At 45.0% G+C, this 21,800-nt stretch overlaps 2 protein-coding genes across 6 annotated transcripts in view; one reads left to right on the forward strand and one right to left on the reverse strand.

Moving 5' to 3' along the window:
• Window positions 1-243: 243 nt before the first annotated feature.
• Window positions 244-13,578, forward strand: LOC125447087 (monocarboxylate transporter 3-like). Of its 5 annotated transcripts, none has more exons than XM_048521186.2 (5): window positions 244-464; window positions 4,812-5,045; window positions 5,837-5,980; window positions 9,962-10,822; window positions 12,250-13,578. In XM_048521186.2, the coding sequence occupies exons 2-5, from the start codon at window positions 4,826-4,828 to the stop codon at window positions 12,606-12,608; spliced, it is 1,584 nt and encodes a 527-aa protein (XP_048377143.2). In that variant the 5' UTR covers window positions 244-464; window positions 4,812-4,825; the 3' UTR covers window positions 12,609-13,578. The 5 variants fall into 5 exon arrangements, with proteins under 5 accessions (XP_048377143.2, XP_048377144.2, XP_048377142.2 ...); XM_048521187.2 differs by having other exon boundaries at window positions 4,817-5,045; XM_048521185.2 differs by lacking the exon at window positions 244-464 and adding an exon at window positions 980-1,963.
• A 3,980-nt stretch (window positions 13,579-17,558) lies between these two features.
• Window positions 17,559-21,800, reverse strand: part of pick1 (protein interacting with prkca 1) — a 37,939-nt gene continuing 33,697 nt past the window's right edge. Inside the window, exon 13 of the mRNA XM_059640868.1 lies at window positions 17,559-20,606. Coding sequence (XP_059496851.1) covers window positions 20,389-20,606 — 218 coding nt within the window. The 3' untranslated portion in view covers window positions 17,559-20,388. The remainder of the gene's footprint in view (window positions 20,607-21,800) is intronic.

Consider the following 21,800-nt stretch of genomic DNA (forward strand, 5'->3'; position numbering starts at 1 on the left):
CACTAAAAGGAGACCACGATGTGGGGATGGTTTCTCATGGCTACAAGTTGGATTAAGGGGCTTGTAAAATTTGGAATAAGGAAGCTTCTCTCTACAGACCAGTTTGATTGTGTCAATGGAGTGAGAGAGAAGGTGTAACATGTAAACTTTGCTCCTGTGAGGGATTTGCCTGGCTTTGAGAGGCGTGGATTAGCAGGAATCCTGGCTGTAAAGACGGATGTTGTTCTCCGGCTGGACGTGAAACCACTCACGGACAAGCTCAGGGATTTTGGGATAAGTCGAGTCATTCTTTGCCAATTGGGTGAAGCCAAGTCACAGCCCAATAGCCAGCAATTGGCAGGGTCAGGGACGTGGTGATGAACTGAAGCTGAATCTGGGACAAAGAGCCGACACAAAACTGCTGCCAACGCCACCAGCATTCACCAGACCCTGGATACAATCTCAGCAGAGGGAGACCATTGTGGGTGAGTGGGAATTATCAGCTCTATTCTATCACAGAAAACTGCTGGAACCTCTTCAAGCCCATTAACTGTTTCACTACCAGGCCAGGTCTCTTTGGAAAAATTCAGGAAGACAATTTGACAATGTTGAGGTGGAATGAAGAGTGTGAGGGAGGTGGGGGTGAGAGAGAAGGAGCGTAGTGAATTCGCGGAGTGAGGTGGGATCTAAAGGATTCCCTTTACTCAACCTGCTGACCTCTTGCCCTCAGTCCCTAGAGCTCAGGTACTGCTTCCTGACCTTTGCCTATATTAATAACCACTGGAAATATGTTCTTCCCTCATTTAGGGAATGGATTCTGACTTAGTGAATGAGTGAGGTACTTGTCAGACCACAGCTGGAATACAGTTTTGGGGCACCTTATTTAAGGAAAGATAGATTGGCCTTGGGGGCAGTCCTAATAGGGTTCACACAGCTGACCCCGGATGTGGGCTGACTGTCTAATGAGGTTGAGTAGGTGGGGCCTGTGCTTATTGGAGTTTAGAAGAATGAGAGGTGAGATTGCTGAAATCTCTCCCCTCACCTGAGGTGTAGGTTAAACCCACTGCCAGTCATCTCTCCCCATTGAGAGAGCAGCCCTATGGGACTGTAACTACCCAATATGTTGTAAAGTCTGTATTTTGAACGGTGGACTGAAATGGAAAAAAAAATCTATCACTGAAAAGAAACTACATTCAGAAAAATCTGCCATGCTTTTTGTCAAATCTCATCTAAAAGACAGACATGTTGGGGAACTTTGTGTACTTAGTTCAGACTGATCATAGACCATAGAACTGTACAGCAGAGAAACAGGCCCTTTGGCCCACAGTGTTGTGCTGAACAAAATGCCAAATTAATTTAATCCCTTCTGACTGCCCTTGGTCCATATCTTGCCATTCCTTGAATATTCGTGTGCTAAATGTCCCTTATACGCCCCCATCATAGCTGCCTCCGCCACAACCTCTGGCAGCATTTTCCAGGCTCCTACTCTGTAAAACATTTGCTCCTCACAAGTCCTTTGAACTTTCCTCTGCTCACCTTGCATGTCTCCCAAGTAACTGACATTTCAATTCTGGGAAAAATATTCTGACTGTCAACCCTTTCCATGCTCTTATAATTTTATAGACCTTTATCAAGCCTCCCCTCCAGAGAAAACAGCGTGGGTTTTTCTAGAGATAACAAGGTGTAGAGCTGGATGAACACAGCAGGCCAAGCAGCATCAGAGGAGCAGGAAAGCTGACATTTCGGGCTTAGGCCCTTATTCAGAAATGAGTATTTCTAGTCTCTCCTTATAGCTCATACCCTCTAATCTAGGCAGCATCCTGGTAAACCTCTCGTGCTGAGCACCCTCTCCAAAGCCTCCACATCCCTCCTGTAAAATGGTGACCAGGACTGAATGCAATACTCTAAATGTTGTCTAACCAAAGTCTTATAAATCTGCAACATTACAGCCTGACTCTCCGACTCAATTCCCCAACTAATAAAGGTAAGCATGCCATACACTTTCTTTATCACTTTACATAATTGTGATGCTACTTCCCAGGAGCTATGTTTAGCTTTGTGAGACCTCTGGGAAGACTGATGCTTAATCTTCTACGCACTACCCCAGAGATGGTGACAATGTGCAGTCTATATTGCATGTATATCTGTGTATGCGGGTTTACAAATGCGCAGCTCTCTGGGTATGTGGTCTATAATTTATGTAGTTCAGCTGATGAGAATCTATTGCTTTTGTATTTCCGTAGATGTTCATCTATAGCTTGTATTTATCTGTGTTTGGCTTTATGGCTTGTGTGTTTTTGTAAATGTGCACTATATCTGTAGATGGTTTATACCTGCATATGTGCAGTCTATAGGTTATTTAGATGTGGACATGTACAATCTACAGACAGTTTATACTTGTGTATGTTCCATCTATAGATTGCTTACACCTGTGTAAGTGCAGTCTCTAGATTGTTTATACCTGTATACGTGCAGGCTATAGATTGTTTATATCCGTACATGTGCAGTCTATAGAGTGTTTATACCTGTATATGTGCAGGCTATAGATTGTTTATATCGGTACATGTGCAGTCTATAGAGTGTTTATACCTGTATATGTGCAGGCTATAGATTGTTTATATCCGTACATGTGCAGTCTATAGAGTGTTTATACCTGTATATGTGCAGGCTATAGATTGTTTATATCCGTACATGTGCAGTCTATAGAGTGTTTATACCTGTATATGTGCAGGCTATAGATTGTTTATATCCGTACATGTGCAGTCTATAGAGTGTTTATACCTGTATATGTGCAGGCTATAGATTGTTTATATTGGTACTTGTGCAGTCTATAGATTGTTTATATCTGTACATGTGCAGTCTATAGATTGCTTACGCCTGTATAAGTGCAGTCTATCGGTTGTTTATACCTGTATATGTGCAGGCTATAGATTGTTTATATCGGTACTTGTGCAGTCTATAGATTGTTTATATCTGTACATGTGCAGTCTATAGATTGCTTACGCCTGTATAAGTGCAGTCTATCGGTTGTTTATACCTGTATATGTGCAGGCTATAGATTGTTTATATCGGTACTTGTGCAGTCTATAGATTGTTTATACATGTATACGCGCAGGCTATAGATTGTTAGATTGTTTATATCCAAATATATGTGCCATTTATAGATTTTTGTTTACGTGCGTGTACCATGCAGACTAGATTGTTTATACCTCTGTATCTGCAGGCTATAGATTATATCTGTACGTGTGGGCTATAACCTGCAGATATTCATCCTTTTTTTGTATTTCTTTGCAGCATCTGTATCTCAGTCAAGTCCTTGTCTGAGTCAAGGTGATCTGTGTGTGTCAGGGTGTGTCCGTGTGGGTCAGGGTGTGTCTTTGTGGATCAGTGGTAGCTTGGGGGTCTGTGTGAGTCAGTGTGGGTCAGGTTGTGTCCATGTGGGTCAGGGTGTGTCAGTGTGTGTCAGGGTGTGTCAGGGTATGTCCGTGTGGGTCAGGGTGTGTCAGTGTGGATCAGCGTGTGTCCGTGTGGGTCAGGGTGTGTCAGTGTGGGTCTGTGTGAGTCAGTGTGGGTTAGGTTGTGTACATGTGGGTCAGAGTGTGTCAGTGTGGGTCAGCGTGTGTCAGTGTGGATCAGCGTGTGGGTCAGGTTGTATCAGTGTAGGTCAGGGTGTGTCAATGTGGGTCCGCGTGTGTCCTTGTGGATCAGGGTGTGTCCGTGTGGGTCAGGGTGTGTCAGTGTGTGTCAGCGTGTGTCCGTGTGGGTCAGGGTGTGTCAGTGTGGGTCTGTGTGAGTCAGGTTGTGTCCGTGTGGGTCTGTGTGAGTCAGTGTGGGTCAGGTTGTGTCCGTGTGGGTCAGAGTGTGTCAGTGTGCATCAGTTTGTTTCCGAATGGGTCAGGATATGTCCTTGTGGGTCAGCGTGTGTCAGTGTGGGTCAGGGTGTGTCCGTGTGGATCAGCGTTTGTCCGTGTGGGTCAGGGTGTGTCAGTGTGTGTCAGCGTGTGTCCGTGTGGGTCAGGGTGTGTCAGTGTGGGTCTGTGTGAGTCAGGTTGTGTCCGTGTGGGTCTGTGTGAGTCAGTGTGGGTCAGGTTGTGTCCGTGTGGGTCAGAGTGTGTCAGTGTGCATCAGTTTGTTTCCGAATGGGTCAGGATATGTCCTTGTGGGTCAGCGTGTGTCAGTGTGGGTCAGGGTGTGTCCGTGTGGATCAGCGTTTGTCCGTGTGGGTCAGGGTGTGTCAGTGTGTGTCAGCGTGTGTCCGTGTGGGTCAGGGTGTGTCCGTGTGGGTCTGTGTGAGTCAGGTTGTGTCCGTGTGGGTCTGTATGAGTCAGTGTGGGTCAGGTTGTGTCCGTGTGGGTCAGTGTGTCAGTGTGCATCAGTTTGTTTCCGAATGGGTCAGGGTATGTCCTTGTGGGTCAGCGTGTGTCAGTGTGGGTCAGGGTGTGTCCATGTGGATCAGCGTTTGTCCATGTGGGTCAGGGTGTGTCAGGTTGTGTCAGTGTGGGTCAGGGTGTGTCCATATGGGTCAGGGTCAGTGTGGGTCAGGGTATGTCCATACGGGTCAGGGTCAGTGTGGGTGAGTTTTGGTCAGGGTGAGTTTTTAGGGTGGGTCTGGGGTGTCTCTGTAGGTCTGGGTGGATCAGGGTGAGGGTGGATTGGGGCGGGGGTAGATCAGGGTGGGTTGTGGAGTGTGTCTGTAGGTCTGGGTGGATCAGGGTGAGGGTGGATTGGGGCGGGGTAGATCAGGGTGGGTTGTGGGGTCTCTGAGTGTGCCACTCTCTCCTCCCTCATGCTGTTACTGTTGAGTTCCTGAAGTGGTTTGCTTTATTCCTCAGAACAGGATTTCCTGATGGGTCATTCGAAGCCAGGAGGATGCCCCACCAAAGAAGCCCCTGATGGGGGCTGGGGCTGGATAGTGCTGATTGGTTGCTTCATGATCACCGGATTCTCCTACGCCTTCCCAAAAGCCGTCAGTGTTTACTTCAAGGAGCTGATGCATGATTTCCACATTGGCTACAGTGATACGGCTTGGATTTCCTCCATTATCCTGGCCATGCTGTACGGCACAGGTAACGGTCCGATCCTGGATCAATCCACAGCTTGATCCATGAGTCCGGAGGTGGGATTTAAAAACAAAGCCTGAGAGGCAGTGGGTTGCTGAGTCCAACTGCGTCAGAAAGACAAAGGTTCAAGGGGAATGGAGGAGGAGGGTGGAGGGGCTGGAGTGGGTTCGGCAGTGGAAGAGTGACGGGTTGATAATTGTGTTTGGGGCAATGGGGCCAAACACAGCTCTAGCTGAGGGTTTGCATCTAATGACCAGTTTCAGTGATGGGACAGTGCCTGCTGGAGCTGATGGACTGCAGGAGTCCATATCCTTGCTCTGTATCCACGAGCTCTGTCCACCCCGCCTGAGGCAGTGATCCTGGAGTTAAATACAGTTGTTGGCAAAGGGAGAGGAACAAGGAGACCCCAGGGTAAGGGTCAATGCAGACACACCATTCTGTCAAAATGGTCCAACAACAGCCTGAGACAGTGAGACATTGCCACGGTTCACTCTATAGAGACAGATGTTAAAGAAGGGTGAGAGGAGATTTATTGGAGTGGGATGTTGTGGGATGGTGAGACCCTGGAATTGTTCTCTTTAGAACAGAAAAGGTTAAGGGACGATTTAATTGAGGTGCTTCAATTAAAAAGCACTTCAATAGAGTGAACACTGGGAGAGGATATTTATCATTGAAGAGTTGGGCCTTTCCTTTCCATGCGATGGTGAGTCAGGGCTCAGGCTGGCTGTTCCTGTTGCAAATGAGGTTACTGGAAGAAAAGGCAGCGAGTGTCACAAGTTGCCTTCTGTCTGACACAGGGCCCTTGTGCAGCATCGTGGTGAATCGCTTCAGCTGCCGTCCTGTCATGTTGATCGGAGGTTTACTGGCCTCCTCTGGAATGATACTGGCATCTTTCTCCGTAAATATCACGCAGCTGTACCTGACTGCTGGGGTGATTACAGGTACGTTACTGCAGTAACTTCGGCAGGATGGCCTTGTTAACTATTATCAGCTCCCTGACGTGTTTATTCGATTAAGAGATTACTCAAAGTGATTAAACTATCCTTGCCCTCAACTCTGCCAAACATTCAGGGGAGAAGCAACTCTGCAGCTTTGTTAAATCCATGGAGCTGAAGATATGGATGTCTCCGTGTGTCTCCCAGAGTAAGCCAGGAGCTTATCAGTGGTCCTGGGAATACAGTTCAGAGTTTGGAACATGGTCTCCTCTGCAAACACCATTCTCCCTTTCAAACCTATCGTTAGCTCATCTTTCCTTCATCTCCATATCCTCACAAACTACAAACCCATCAGTAACATCCCACATTCACTCCAAACTCATTCAGTGCACTGTCACCTCCCTAATCCACAGCTCCACATTTGAAATCCCTGCTCCACTGAAACGATGAGGATGGGAATGATATCCTCAGTGACTGTGACTCGGTAGACCCCTCCTCAATCTCTCTGACCTGCCTTTTGGAGGGTGATGGTTTTCGGGGAAGGGAACTGGTACTATTCTTAGCCAATTTAGATCAAGAGCCTACTTACAAAGCTCCTGGTATCTCCAGGCCTCTTTGGCCTCTCAAATTTCTTCCCAATATCAGGACATTGACTCTATTAAAGGCATTTTATAGATGCAGATTTTTGCCATAATCTTTATCTCTCTTCCTAAATTTTATCTCCTCATCCTGTCCCATCATCTCTTCCCCTCTTTCTCCCAGTCCTACTCTCTCTCTCCTCCAGTCTCTCTCTCCTCCAGTCTCTCTCTTCCTCTGTCTGTTTTTCTTCCGAACCCTGGCATCATTGTGTGGCTGAAATCACAAGCAATGATGGACAGCCAAAGAGCCCCTTGTTCAATGGACTGCCGGAAGAAGCGATAGCTGCAAGCACAGTTAGAACGTTTAAAAGAGTTTTGAATAAGAAATGTTTGGAGGAACATGGGCCAAGTGCAGGCAAGTGGAACCAGTTTAGTTTGGGATTACTGTCAGCATGGGCTGGTTGGACCGAAGGGTCTGTTTCCATGCTGTATGACTGCATCGTATTATGCATCGCCCAGACTGTCCCATACAAATTTGGACATCACAGTGTGTCTGCTCCACCTGAAGACATTTCATCTCCCAGGAGAGAGATAAGCAGCTGGCCAATGTGTCAGATTATATTTTTGGCCAGTCAGGGTGAAAGACAGCAGCCCAGAAGATCATCAACCCCAAATTCGTTAAAGTACCCACCTTTATGTAGAAGACAGGGTCTATCCCTGACTGAAAATGTCCATTTGAGGTATTCAGGGGTCTGCTGCCTTGTAGGTAAGTGTCAGATCCCAGTCACCCACTGCTCTCTGGGAAACTCAGAGCCAGTCTAGGTTTGGTCTAACAGAACTTCATATTGTAACCATTGTTCATCCCCAGTCTATTTAATAGCCAACAGCCTCTGGGAGAGGTGATGGCCAAGTGGTATTATCTCTAAGCCATTCATCCGGAGACTCAGGTAATGTTCTGGAGGCCCAGGTTTGAATCTGCCTTGGCAAGATTTGACTTCAATAAAAACCTGGAATTAACAGACTAATGATGACCACAAGACCACTGTTGGAAAATCCCATTGAGTTCTCTACCCAAAGATGCGCAGGCTAGGTGGATTGGCTGTAGTGTTCAGGGATGTGTAGATTAGGGGTTTGAGTGGGTGTTCTGAGGGTCGGTGTGGACTTGTTGGGCCAAAGGGCTTGTTTCCACACTGTAGGGATTCTGTTCTATTCTACTGTCCTTGAGGGAAGGAATTCTGCTGTTGTTGCCTGGTCTGGGCTAAATGTGACTCCAGACCATGGCAATGTGGTTGACTCTTAATGACCTCTGGGGCAATTATGGATGGCCAATAAATGCTGCCCTAGCCCTCAAATACCTCAAACAAATCACATTTAAATTTACAATTCTCTTGGCGGATTCCAACTCTCAAAAGACATTTTCACAATTAAAATACTTTACTTGCACTGAATATAGAACATAGAACATTACAGCACAATACAGGCCCTTCGGCCCTCGATGTTGTGCCGACCTGTCATACCAATCTCAAGCCCATCTAACCTACTCTATTCCATGTACGTCCATATGTTTGTCCAATGATGACTTAAATGTACCTAAAGTTGGCGAATCTACTACCGTTGCAGGCAAAGCGTTCCATTCCCTTTCTACTCTCTGAGTAAAGAAACTACCTCTGACATCTGTCCTATATCTTTCACCCCTCAATTTAAAGGTATGCCCCCTCGTGCTCGCTGTCACCATCCTAGGAAAAAGGCTCTCCCTATCCACCCTATCTAACCCTCTGATTATTTTATATGTTTCAATTAAGTCACCTCTCAACCTTCTTCTCTCTAATGAAGACAGTCTCAAGTCCCTCAGCCTTTCCTCCTAAGACCTTCCCTCCATACCAGGCAACATCCTAGTAAATCTCCTCTGCACCCTTTCCAAAGCTTCCACATCCTTCTTATAATGCGGTGACCAGAACTGTACGCAATACTCCAAGTGTGGCCGCACCAGAGTTTTGTACAGCTGCAGCATAACCTCTTGGTTCCGGAACTCGATCCCTCTATTAATAAAAGCTAAAACACTGTATGCCTTCTTAACAGCCCTGTCAACCTGGGTGGCAACTTTCAAGGATCTGTGTACATGGACACTGAGATCTCTCTGCTCATCTACACTACTAAGAATCTTACCATTAGCCCTGTACTTTGCCTTCCGGTTACTCCTACCAAAGTGTATCACTTCACACTTGTCTGCATTAAACTCCATTTGCCACCTCTCAGCCCAGCTCTGCAGCTTATCTATGTCTCTCTGCAACCTACAGCATCCTTCGTCACTATCCACAACTCCACCGACCTTAGTATCATCTGCAAATTTACTAGCTCAGCCTTCTACGCCCTCATCCAGGTCATTTATAAAAATGACAAACAGCAGCGGACCCAACACTGACCCTTGCGGTACACCACTAGTAACTGGTCTCAGGATGAACATTTCCCATCAACTACCACCCTCTGTCTTCTTTCAGCAAGCCAATTTCCGATCCAAACTGCTATATCTCCCACAATTCCATTCCTCCGCATTTTGTACAATCGCCTATTGTGGGGAACCTTATCGAACGCCTTGCTGAAATCCATATACACCACATCAACCGGTTTACTCTCATCTACCTGTTTGGTCACCTTCTCAAAGAACTCAATAAGGTTTGTGAGGCATGACCTTTCCTTCACAAAACCGTGCTGACTATCCCTAATCAATTTATTCTTTTCTAGATTATTATAAATCCTATCCCTTATAACCTTTTCCAACACTTTACCAACAACTGAGGTAAGGCTCACTGCTCTGTGATTACCAGGGTTGTCTCTACTCCCCTCCTTGAACAGGGGAGCCACACTTGCTATCCTCCAGTCATCTGGCACTATAGTTTGATTATCCAGAATGTCTTTTGCATATTTGTACAGTTAGGAAGGTTGTTTGCGCAAACTCAGAGAAATGATAATGTCCCAACTAACGATGGGCAAAATCTTCAGATGTCGAGGCAGGATAGAGGTGGAATGGTGGCTCAGTGGTTAGAACTGCTGCCTCATAGTTCCAGGACCATGGTTTTGATTCCACTGTCAGGTGACTGGAGCTTGCATGTTCTCCCCGTGTCTATGCGGGTTTTCCCTGGGTGCCCTGGTTTCCTCCCACAGTCCAAAGGTGTGTTGGTTAGGGGGAATGGCAGGGTCCCAAGGATTTGGGGGGATGAGTCTGAATGGGCTGCTGTTTGGAGAGTTGATGTGGACTCAAGTGGCCTAATCAAACACTGTAGGGATTTTATGATTGTAGAATATCTCAGCTCATCCTGCCAAAGTTCAACTTTGATTTTATGATAAGAAATTGGAGAATCAATCCTTTGAACAGATATTTCAGATGATAAACAATCTGTGTCTCCTGCAGGTCTTGGACTCGCTCTGAATTTCCAACCATCACTCATAATGCTGGGCAGGTATTTTGATAAAAAGAGGCCATTAGCTAATGGGCTAGCAGCAGCTGGGAGCCCAGTGTTCCTAAGTGCCTTGTCCCCATTCGGCCAGGTCCTGCTGGATTATTATGGCTGGAGAGGGGGCTTCCTCATCATGGGGGGGTTGTTACTCAACTGTTGTACATGTGGAGCTGTGATGAGGCCCCTCGAGAGTCTGAAGCAGAACAGCAAAAACAAGTCGGAGGCCAAGGAGATGCTCCCCACGACCAGCTTGGAGCTGGAGAATTGTCAACAGGCAGTGACCAGAAACAGCACCAAGGACGGTGGCAGGAAGTCAGGAACAAACAAAAGAAGTTGGAAACTCCTAGATTTCAGTGTATTCCAGAATCGAAGCTTTGTCATCTACACTATCTCCAAGTTCATCCTGGTCCTAGGCCTCTTTGTACCTCCCATCATGATTGTTAACTATGCCAAAGACATAGGTGTCCCAGACACTGAAGCTGCCTTCCTGCTGTCTATCATTGGCTTCATTGACATCTTTGCTCGGCCATTGAGTGGTGTCGTGGCTGGACTGGATTTGGTGCGGCCTCGAGTTGCTTATTTTTTCAGTTTCTCCATGTTGTGTAATGGTCTGACCGATGTGCTGAGTGCCAGGGCTGCCACCTACACTGGGCTGGTGGCTTTCTGCATTTTCTTCGGGGTGACCTATGGGATGGTCGGAGCTCTGCAGTTCGAGGTGCTCATGGACATTGTCGGCTCCCAGAAATTCCCAAGTGCCATCGGCTTGTTGCTGCTCATCGAGGCCTTTGCAGTGCTCATTGGACCCCCCTCAGCAGGTCAGATACCGACTGGCGGGCAGTTCTCTAATACCCTGTTCTCCCATATACCCCATTCTATATACCCCCACTCTCTAGATCCCCACTCATCAATATCACACACACTAATATTGTCTAATACCTGACTCAACCTTACTGACACTCCCCTGTGCCCCGAGTCTCACTAGTCTCCAAAGCCCCAACGACTTCAATACCCTGCCATGTGCGTGTGCTCCAGGTTCCACAACCTCTCCAGAAGTCCCAGGCCCATATTCCAAGTCTTAACATGTTCCATTATCCAATACCCGCAGCACCAATATGCCTCCACAATACCTTCACTCTCTTGTAACACACTAAATCCCCCAGTCTAAAACCAGAATCCCAATACCTACACTCTCTAATAACCCTAAGCCTACCCCAAACACTGCCACTAATGCTAACATTGCTAGCTCCAGTAGCCCCACTTGCAATCTCCTGTGCAGTCACAGCTTCAATATCTCCTCTTGAAATACCCCCACTTTACCCCAATATCTCCACTGTCCAATAATCACACCCCAAGTTCCAATATCCCCCTGCTCCAATAGTCCACCCCAAACATCCCATTACACTCATCGTCCAATACACCTACCTCCATTTCCTAATTCCCCAAACACTCCTACCCCATCCTGAACACCACTCTTCTCCAATTGAGTTATTGCCCTAGGGCAGCCGGACGGAGAGGTAATGCCATGGATAACTAACTTAGAAATGGAAGGTACCAAAGAGGAGCCCTTCAGAGCAATTCCTTGCATTTTGGTGGTGCCAGTACGATCTTCCTGCATGTGGAGGCCCCTAGTTCCGTAGAAACAGCCTCCTTGTGACTGTCTGGGGTGGTGGGGCAAAAGAGCTGAAGGCTTCTCTCCACAAAAAGGCACTCCCCTCCTCATCCTTCTCCAGCCCTGACTGGAGATATTTCCCACCAATCCTGGGGCCTGCCAGCTTGGTCCTTCCCTAAATATGATTTTACCACCATGCCAAAGGGCCTCCATTTCTGAGGCGGCCTTATGTTTGCCCACTAGCCTCAAGCAGCATCAACCCAATCACTAAAGGCTGTCCTATGTTTGGGCCAGAACCATAGAACATAGAACATAGAACAATACAGCGCAGAACAGGCCCTTCGGCCCTCGATGTTGCGCCAACCTGTGAATTAATCTAAGCCCATCCCCCTACACTATCCCATCATCTCATCAATAAGTGGATTCAGTAACAGCCAATTAAGCCCCCAGGAAAACTCTCTAGGCCTGGCTGCCGGGCAGTGGAAACCTGGGAATCTCACTGGCTCCCAATGTCCTGACCCTTCCCAAAGTTCCTGGTCTTGTGATGGTCAGCTGGTTGGAGCTGGGTTTGAGGTTGGGTTTGGCCTGGACGTATGAGGGAATGGATTATAATTCAGACTGTCCCTCTTACAGGGCACTTGGTAGATGCTTTCAAAAACTACAAGCTCATCTTCTACATGGCAGGCTCGGAGCTTATTCTTTCAGCTGTCTTTCTGTTTGGAGCTTTCTACCTCTGCCTCAAACACAACCAGCCCAAGAACAGGAAGGGTCGGCAGCAAGCGGAGGATGTGGAAGGTGAAACTGTGGCAATGGGCGAGAGCAGCACAGTGCAGGACTACACAGGGGATCTCTATGAGAGCCCATTGGACGTAGGATCCCTGGAGCAGAGCCTGAGCAGAGTTCAGAAGGACCAAAGGGATGACAGTAATGTGACAGGTGCAGACAGTGGAGGTACAGAGTGTTTTGAGCAACATGAAAAGACAAGCTCATAAATAAAAGCTCAAGACAAAATAGGCAAGACTACCTCGGCCACTACCAGGGACAGGCTACAAATTGGTGCAAATAATACAACTGAGGAAAACTAATGGAGAAACAAAGGCTAGTTCTCTTCATTCACCCAACTTCCATCCCATCCATCTTCCTCACATCTTCTTCAGTTTTCTGTTTCTCTCCCCGACTCAGTCATTCATGAGGGTGGGACTCATGAGAAAGTGCCTTCTAACCTCTCAATCTCAAATAAATTTCCCATTCACTAGTAAGTCCCTTGTCTCACCTTTCCTTTGAAACCTGCTACTGCCTGTCCAATTACCCCAGTTTTCAATGCCCCCCTTCCTCACCTTCCTACTTTCAGTCCCTGCTGCTGCCTTGGGTGGCTATGTTGCCTGTCTGATTACCCCAGTGTGCAATGCCCCCCTTCCTCACCTGTCCACTTTCAGTCCCTTCCCTCTCCTGTCCCACATCTCTTTTCCCTTCATTAATTTCTCTTTCTTGCCTCATTTGCATCCTCGCTGTAGTTTCCCCATCTCTTCATGGCATCTTTTTCCTCTCCGCCTTCCTTGTTCCTCCCTCATTTGCTTCCCCTCTTTTGTACCACCTCCCTCCCATCTTTACTCTTGCTTTCTCTTCTTTCTCCTGCACTTTATCTTGCTTTTTCCTTCCAACTCTCCTGTTCACCCTCCCTCTCATTTGCCCCTCAGCTCCTGGCTTTTCACCATGGCCTCATGCTCTTTCAAATTCTCTCAATTCCATCTCTCTCAACTTCCCCTGCACTCCCCCCAGCACTTTACCTTCCTTCTGGATCCCTCACATATTGGTCTTCAATCTATCAGTTTCACATCGATACACATGGCCCTCACCGCAACGTTATAGCTTTGAGTTAGAGAGTCCAACTGGTGGAATTTGTCAGTGATGTTTTACAATAAATAGTTGGAGAGAAAAGAAATAAAATTGCATCAGAAACAAGGAGCTTGTGAAAGTCTATTGAGCAGATTTTGGTAAATCAAACAGATGAACTAATATTGTACCACCACAGTATAACTAATGAGCCTAGTGTAAATGTGACGAGTGAACATGAGACAATGTATGGGTGTCCAGGAACGTTAGAGTCAGTCAGCAGATGTAAACGCACCAGTGTGAGAAGCTGAGTGTGGAGAGTGAGAATGGTGTGAGAGAGGGTGCATGTAAATTAGGGTATATGACAGTGCATGTGAATGAAGGCAAGTGTGAGAGAGAGTGTGTGAACATGAATGCATGCGAATGAATTTGGGTGGCACAGTGGTTAGCACCATTGCCTCACAGGTCTAGGACCTGGGTTCAATTCCATCCTCATGTGACTGTGTGGAGTTTGCACATTCTCCTCCTGTCTGTGTGGGTTTCCTCTGGGTGCTCCAGTTTCCTCCCACAGTCCAAAGATGTGCAAGTTAGGATGGATTGGTCATGCTAAATTGCCAATTGTGTCAGGAATGTATAGATTAGGTGTTAGCCATGGGAATGCAGTTACAGGGGTAGGGTGGGGGTGGGTGGAATGCTCTTTGGATGGTCAATGTGAATTCGGTGGGTGAAATAGCCTGCTGCCACATAGTAGGGATTCTGAGTGTTCACTTATGTATTTGTGAATGAATCAATAACTTTGACAGTGTTGTCACTATCTGCCTATTCAAAAGGATTCACTTATATTGAACTGTTCCTGAGTTCCCATTGATTTTCATTTTACTAAAAGCTTCATGCTGTTCCATTGTAAATATTCAGCTTGTCGTGAGAATCCCTTCCGAGTGATACAGGTCCTCATCCTCAATGGGAACTCCTCACATCCTTTAATATTCTTCTCCTAATCCCAGACTGGAGTTTCATGGAAATGGCTGGGTAAGCCAATTGATTAGACAATATCTCATGTAGGAAGAATACCAAAGATAATTTGATACCAGAGGAGCCAAACTTTAGTGGTGAGCAAACTATTGGAAAAAAAAAATCTGAGGGACAGCATTAATCTCTATTTAGACAGGCATGTACTAACCAAGGACAGTCAGCATGGCTTTGTTGGGGACATGTTCTCTAACAAGTTTGACTGAGGTTTTTTTCAAGAGGAGGTGACTAGAGGTGTGTAAATGAGGGTAGTGCAACAGATGTAATTGACAAGGTTTTGACTAGGTCTCACATGGTGAACTTGTTATGAAAATTAATTGGTTTAGGGATAAACAGGTCTGGGATGGTGACCTAGTAGCAGTGAAGGAGTCACGTGGGAAACAGGGATTCCACATCTGAGTGGGAGGGATGGGCAGGATGACTGTCACAAGGTTGGATTTGTGAGTGGTCAATGGGTAGGTTCCTCTGGTTGTAAAGATAGTATAAACATACAATCCCAACTGGAAAAGGGGGGGAAATTCCTTAGATACTTTCTAAGCAACCTGTTCAGAAATGTTATTAAACACCTCTGATGCATGTGGGGCTTGAACCCTGACTCAGAGATAGGATCACCACCACTACATCACAAGAAGCCTGAATTTTTCCTTTATATCCAGAAGAGCTCTTATACCCAACTGAATGTGTTTTTCTCCCCATCACCTAATCAACTGTGGTACTTGTTATTTAAACCTACTAACCACCATTGTGAAACATTAATTTCCAACAGAATAATTTTCATGCAAAACCCTTTAAGGGAACTCAAACCATCAAAGGCAAGGAAGAAGAGGGAAAGCATGAAGTGATCAAAGTTGGAAGGGGCTGGAATATTCTGTACAATCGAAGTCGATAAGGTATAGATGGAATGAATTAGAGATTGGTATGACATGTCATGGATAAAAAAAAGCTTTTACCCCAGAGTGGGGGACTCAATTACTAGGGGTCATGAGTTCAAAGTGAGAGGAGGAAAGTTCTTTACACAGAGGGTGGTGGGTGCCTGGAACGCATTGCCAGAGGAAGTGGTAGACGCAGACACTTTTAAGATATATTTGGACAGGTACATGGATGGGTGGAGATCAAATGGACACAGACCGTTAGAAAATAAATTAGACAGAGGATTTTGATCGGCGCAGGCTTGGAGGGCCAAAGGGCCTGTTCCTGAGCTGTAGGTTTCTTTGTTCTTTGTCAACTTGGAACAGAGTATGTCAGATTTGAATATCCACAGCATGGAACAGGGATCTAGTCAAGAGTGAGGTGCAGCCTTCATGATTAAGGGTGAACTTGCTTCTGTAACAAGATGAGAATAAAGTACTCAGTGGAAGCTTAGCAGGTACTGTTTAAAAACAGATAGGATGGGAGTTATGCGTAAACCGCCAGATACTAAGAGATCCATCCTGTTGCGGTTGTACAAGACATTGGTGAGGCCTTTTCTGGAGTTCTGTGTCAAGTTCCGGTTGTCCTACTGTTATTTTATACATTACTAAGATGGAGAGGATTCAGAAGAGATTTTGTTTACTGGGAGATTGCTGGAAATTGAGGATTGAGTTATGGGGAGCGGTGGGGACTATTTTCATTGGGGCAGAGGAGTGACCTTATAAAATCATGAGGGCTACAGGCAAGGTGAATGGACAGGTGTCCTTTCCCTAGAGTGGAGGATTTCCAGACTTGGGGGTATATTTTTAAGGTGAGAGAAGAAAGATTTAAAGAAGACAAGAGATGCAATTTTATTTTTAAACACAGAGTGGTTCGTGTGTGGAATGAACGCCAGGAGAAAGTGATGCATGTGGGTACAGCCACAATGTTTAAAAAACATTTGGATAAATACATGAATAGGAAACATTTGGAGAGATATTGGCCAAGTGCAGGCAAGTGGAGCCAGTTTAGTTTGGGAACGTGCTCAGCATGGACTGACTGGACTGAAGGGTCTGTTTCCATGCTGTATGACTCTATTCCAGCTGTGAAGTAACAGGATGTTAGTGCAGGAGAAGACCAGCATTTCACTAAGGCAGAATGCTCAGAAAGGGGAAGCTTAACTTTCAAACAGATCAGGATAAGCAAATGAGGTTGTATTTTTTCAAATTTGGCCAGGTTAGTTTTTGCAACAATGGAGAATTCTATATTTTATTTCTCCGAGTTGAGAGTCTTCAGAATTACGTTACTCAAAAGTAGTGGATACAAAATCTTTAAATATTTTTAAGGCAGACATAGATAGATTCTTGATGACCAAAGGGATGAAAGATTGTCAGGGATGTGCAGGAATGTAGAATTGAAGTTAAAATCAGAATCAACCATGATCTCTTTATTTTATTATTAATTCATGGGGTATGCTTGCCACTGGTTGGTCCAGCATTTATTGTCCGTTCCTAGCTGCCCCTTGAAAAGGTGGGGGTGAGCTGCCTTCTCAAATGCTGTAGTCCTCCTGCTGTGGACAGACCTATAATTTCATTAGGGATGGAATTCCAGGGTCTTGACTAAGCAATAGTGAAGGAACAGTGAGTCAGGCTGGTGCGTAGCTGGAAGGGAAACTTGCAGGTGGCAGCATTTCCATGGAACTGACTGCTATTGTCATACTGGGTGGGAGTGATTGTGGGTTTGGGAGGTGTCGCCTGAAGATCTCTGGTGAATTTTGGCAGTACATCTTGTATATGGTACACACTGCTGCTACTGAACATTGGTAGAGGGAATGGATGTGTTACTAATCAAGCAGACTGTTTTGTCCTAGACTCCGTCAAGCTTCTTCAGTGTTGTTGGAGCTACACTCATCCAGGCAAGTGAATGGTGGAGCAGGCTTGAAGGAGCAAATAGCCTGCTCTTGCTCCTTGTTCACATATTAGATTTATGAATGAGTGAACAGGTCATGAATATTTACCTAATAGCATCCAAAATATGATTCAGCACACTATGTTTTAGAGGGAGAAATGGTGGAACAGCCAAGATTTCTAGATTTAGGGAAGGGCAACTTCAGTGGGAAGATGTAGACACTATCCACAATGAATTGTGCAAATCTGCTCACAAATACAAAGACAGGAGATTAATGCAAAACATTCAGTAAACGATTTAATGTTTTAACAAACCCGTTTATACCCCAAAGAGGCAAGAATTCTACTTAACACAAAAATAAAACAGCTCTGGGTAATTAAAGAGGTAAAAAGGACCAACATGAAACTAACAAGAGGTGAAGAACAGGAAAAAAAAGAGTGAAACAGCACAGACCCAAATAAAGTGATTGTGGCAAAACTGACAGTAAAAGCCCGAGGTCCTGTAGTTGTAAACGAGTTTTTCCTCAGTGCGCGATCCTGTAAGAGTATAAAGAGCCACGTGGTCTATTCAGGTTACCGTGCAACTCAACCCCACAGCTCACTGGGAACGTTGACAAGAGAGATACAGAAGGAAGAAACATGAAAAGAAATGTGCAAGGGTTATCAAGCCCAAGAAATAAAAGAGGGTGGTCAAGGACAATCCTTAAAACCTATCAGTTGTGGTACTGGCAATGAAACCAATGATGACTTGTGATCAGTTTGCAGTCAAGCACGTGGGTACCATGACAGACCATCACAAGCAACAATGCGACTGAATCAGAGACAAGGGCTCATTATAACGTGTATCAGCAAATTATCACTGTTGTAGAACCAGAGTATTGTTGAAAAAGGCACATTCCGTCAAAGCTTGTCGTCATCTTGCAAAATGTTTTGATGAGTGCAAGGATGCCAATTAAACAGGAAAACCAGCACTGACATTGCGAGTGAGTGAGGCAAATGCTGACTGATTGGCAAGTGGACTCAGTGTTAGAGATGTTGCTATGGAGAATACGCCCATTAATACCGATTGTCAGTTAACAGTCAGGCTTTGTTTAAATTTTAAAATAGGCAGGTTAATTGTGATCAGTCAGCACATTGCCCTGAAAAAAGAACCAGTGAATGGCTGACATCTATCTTGTTTAGTTGAAACAGACGCAGTGCATTCATGCCTTGCTGTCAGCAAAGAACAGGGCCACGTGTAATAAATTTGTATCTTCCTGTATACTCAAGTGTACTACATTGTCAATCCAACAGACAATCCTAAATTGGTTGCCAGCATAAATACCTCTCACACAACTTCCTAGCAGTTAACTGTCAATCAACATTAAAAGTTGCATTCTCCACGGCAACATCTTGACCAAAGTCCATCTGCTAATGAATCAGCACTTACCTTCATTGTAATAAAAATGTTGGCTTTCTTCTTGAATTGGGATCATTGCAAAACATCCTGATGAGTGCAAGGAAAGTCTCAAAATCTGTCCATTTTCAATGACTCCAAGTTCTGTCCTATCAACTATTTATTAATGAAGAAAATAAGGGTTGAAAATTCCCAGATGGTATAGATGCAAGCTTTTTAAAGCTATAGATGCCTTATGACCTTTCAAGTGCTCTTGATTCAGAAACAATTCTTCTTAATCAGAAAATCATACACGTCACTGCTGCTCAAAAAAGGTGTTAAATTGAAATGACAAGAATGTAGCAAATAGGATCAGAAATAGGCCATTCTGTAAGATCCTGGCCTTCAACAGCTAACACACAGGTCAAAATACACAAGTAAATGGATATCTCCAAGTGTGCTCCCATCAGAGCCCTCTCCACCTGTGCAATCCTTTCTTATTCTTACTCCAAAGCTCTTATACAAAAAACCATTATACCATTTGCCTTTCTGAACTTCTCACTCTGAGCAATGGCTGGAACAGCTTCTCATCATTTGAAAAAAAAATTGCTGCCACCATCTACACCACTCACTTAGAGAGTCATAGCAACAAGTTAGGACGACATTTAGCCCATCTCAGCCCCACACTATCCCTTTCCTGGTTTGCTGCACTCTCTTCACAACTGGATTATTTTTTAAACCTAGCTCTGGAACATTAGTGAATTTGGATACTTCAGTCGGCCAATTGCCGAGGTCCCAACGCTGACCTTGTTGTCTGCCAACCTGAAAAAAAATCACGTGTATGATCCTCACTCTTTCATGGCAAAATAAAGAATTTTAGGGCTGTGACACAAACACCTATCATCAGGTACTTTTAACTCTGGTTTAAAAGACAAGGACAAATATGAGAACAAAGCTGCCCACTTGATTGGCAGCACATTCACAGGCATCCACCACCGATGCTCAGTAGCAGCACTGTATCTACAAGACGAACAGCAGAAATTGACCAAAGATAAACTTAGACAGCACTTTCCAAACCCACAATCAATTCCATCTCGAAGGGCAAAGACAACAGATACATTGGAACACCATCCTCTGCAAGCTCCCCTCCAAGCCACTCACCATCCTGACTTGGAAAAACATTGCTGGGTCAAAATCCTGGAATTTCCTCTCTAAAGGCATTCAGAGTCCACTTACTGCACGTGGACTGCTCTTCAATAAAGCAGGTCACCACAACCTTAAAGGGGAATCTCAGGATGGCCAATAAGTACTGGCTAGCCAGACATACTCATGTCCCACAAGTGAATAAATAAAGTCTCAGGACTAAATGACTGATGATATTTGTTGAGGAGGGGAGGAACGGAATGTCTGAATCAAAAACTCAAGTCCCTTGGTGATTAGGTTAATATGAAACAAACAGCTGTCAGCACTGTTCGCTTTGTAGAAGCACAGAACCTCACATGCTACTCCTAGAGGCTCAAACAAAGGACACACTGAACGGGACACACTAAAACAAGTTTAGGTGTAAATAAAGTGCATGCCCATAAAGTATTTGTATTTAGTCAAGGATCTGATGAGGATTAATGGTCACATCCATTCGAGACATAAATAAAACAGTTCATCATTCAAACTATAAACAGCATATTTCAGATTTGATTGTGTAAAGGGATTCAATTTTCTGTCCAGACAGGAAAATAAGTTCTATTCATCAAATAGTTTCTCTCCATTTTCCTCATTCTCCTTCTCCTCCTCTTCCTCTGCGTCTGTGTAAATATCCTTTGGACTGTAGTTCAACATTGTTTTCGTCAAATCCACCTCAATGGGAAACACGTCAGCATCTTTTAAGACAGCGTAACATTCATTGTAGTACTTGGACAGAGCAGAAACAAAGCGTTGGAGCTGGAACACGATGTCCTGAACTGAGAATTGGAACAGACCACAATCAGCTCAACAGATAGTGAGAAGGCACAAGAAGGGAATACACAGAGAAGTATAGGGACAGAGCTATACATAGAACTAACCTTTCATGGGATAAAAATAGAAAGTGCTGGAGAAACTCAACAGGTGTGGAGAGAGGGACAACGTTAATATTTCCAAACCAATACGAAGTTCTGGAGGAGAATCACTGGGCTCAAAAATGTGAATGCTATTTCACTCTTCACAGATGTAGCCCAACCTGCTGAGTTTCTCCAGCATTCTGTTTTTATTTCAGATTTCCAGCATCTGCAGTATTTTGCTTTTACCTGACCTTTGTGCAACATCAGTCTGAGCCTTAAACCTACTGTTTTCCATTAAGCCAGCTCACTATCCCAATCTGTTGCTTGCTCCCTAACTCCAAATGTTCTTGCCACAATTGAATTCTGTGATAAGAGGGCATTTTAGCAAATCAAAAAGTATCCAGAATGTGCAGGCTATCGGACAATTTCCCAGGGCCCATCCACCTGGCCTGAACATCCTTGGATGGTGGGAGGAAACCTGAGCACTGAGGTATCCCATACAGACACTAAGAGAATGTGCAAACTCCACACAGACAGTCACTCGAGGCTGGAATCAATGCTGGCACTGCGAGGCAACAGTGTTACTGAATTATCCTTGTTCACCATTTTGATTATTCTTCAAAAAAATGTTTACCATTTGTGATCAAGCCTGACCTTCCCTTCTGAAATCTGCTCTGTATCTTAGAAATGTATTCTCTATGTCTTTGAGTAAAGGTTTCATCATCTTTGCTCTCACCAACATTTAATAAACTTGCCCACAATTCTCCCAACTTGTTCGATCATATTCATTGTCCACAAGGCCTCTGAAATTATCCTTTTTAGTGTGTAATAACATCATACTTCTTCCTCCCCTGAACTGGCTGTGTGCCATGTATAGATAGAGACTGAAGGGAGGATATTATAGAGTGAGTTTGGAGTCTGGAGTGGGGGTCAGTGCAAAGAAGGATATGAAAGGGATGGAACAGTCAAAAGCAAAATTGGAGTGAGACTATGAAGTTTCTTTAGCATTAGAAACCCCAATCGTGTTTTATTAATCTGCATTTCAACCACTCAGTTTTGAAGAGGAATAAGGCAGTATTTTTGCATCTGAGCCAGATGCTCTGGGTTCAAGTCCTA

This window comes from Stegostoma tigrinum, chromosome 38 (genome assembly GCF_030684315.1).
Source record: "Stegostoma tigrinum isolate sSteTig4 chromosome 38, sSteTig4.hap1, whole genome shotgun sequence".
NCBI classification, from domain to species: domain Eukaryota; kingdom Metazoa; phylum Chordata; class Chondrichthyes; order Orectolobiformes; family Stegostomatidae; genus Stegostoma; species Stegostoma tigrinum.

Bases quoted from the DNA above. Each gene is read 5' to 3' on its own strand.
- LOC125447087 (XM_048521185.2), top strand. From the start codon at position 1,888: ATGTTGTCTAACCAAAGTCTTATAAATCTGCAACATTACAGCCTGACT. The intron at 1,964-4,811 runs GTAAGCATGCCA...TTTATTCCTCAG, and splicing joins CAATTCCCCAACTAATAAAG to AACAGGATTTCCTGATGGGT. The intron at 10,823-12,249 runs GTCAGATACCGA...TCCCTCTTACAG, and splicing joins CATTGGACCCCCCTCAGCAG to GGCACTTGGTAGATGCTTTC.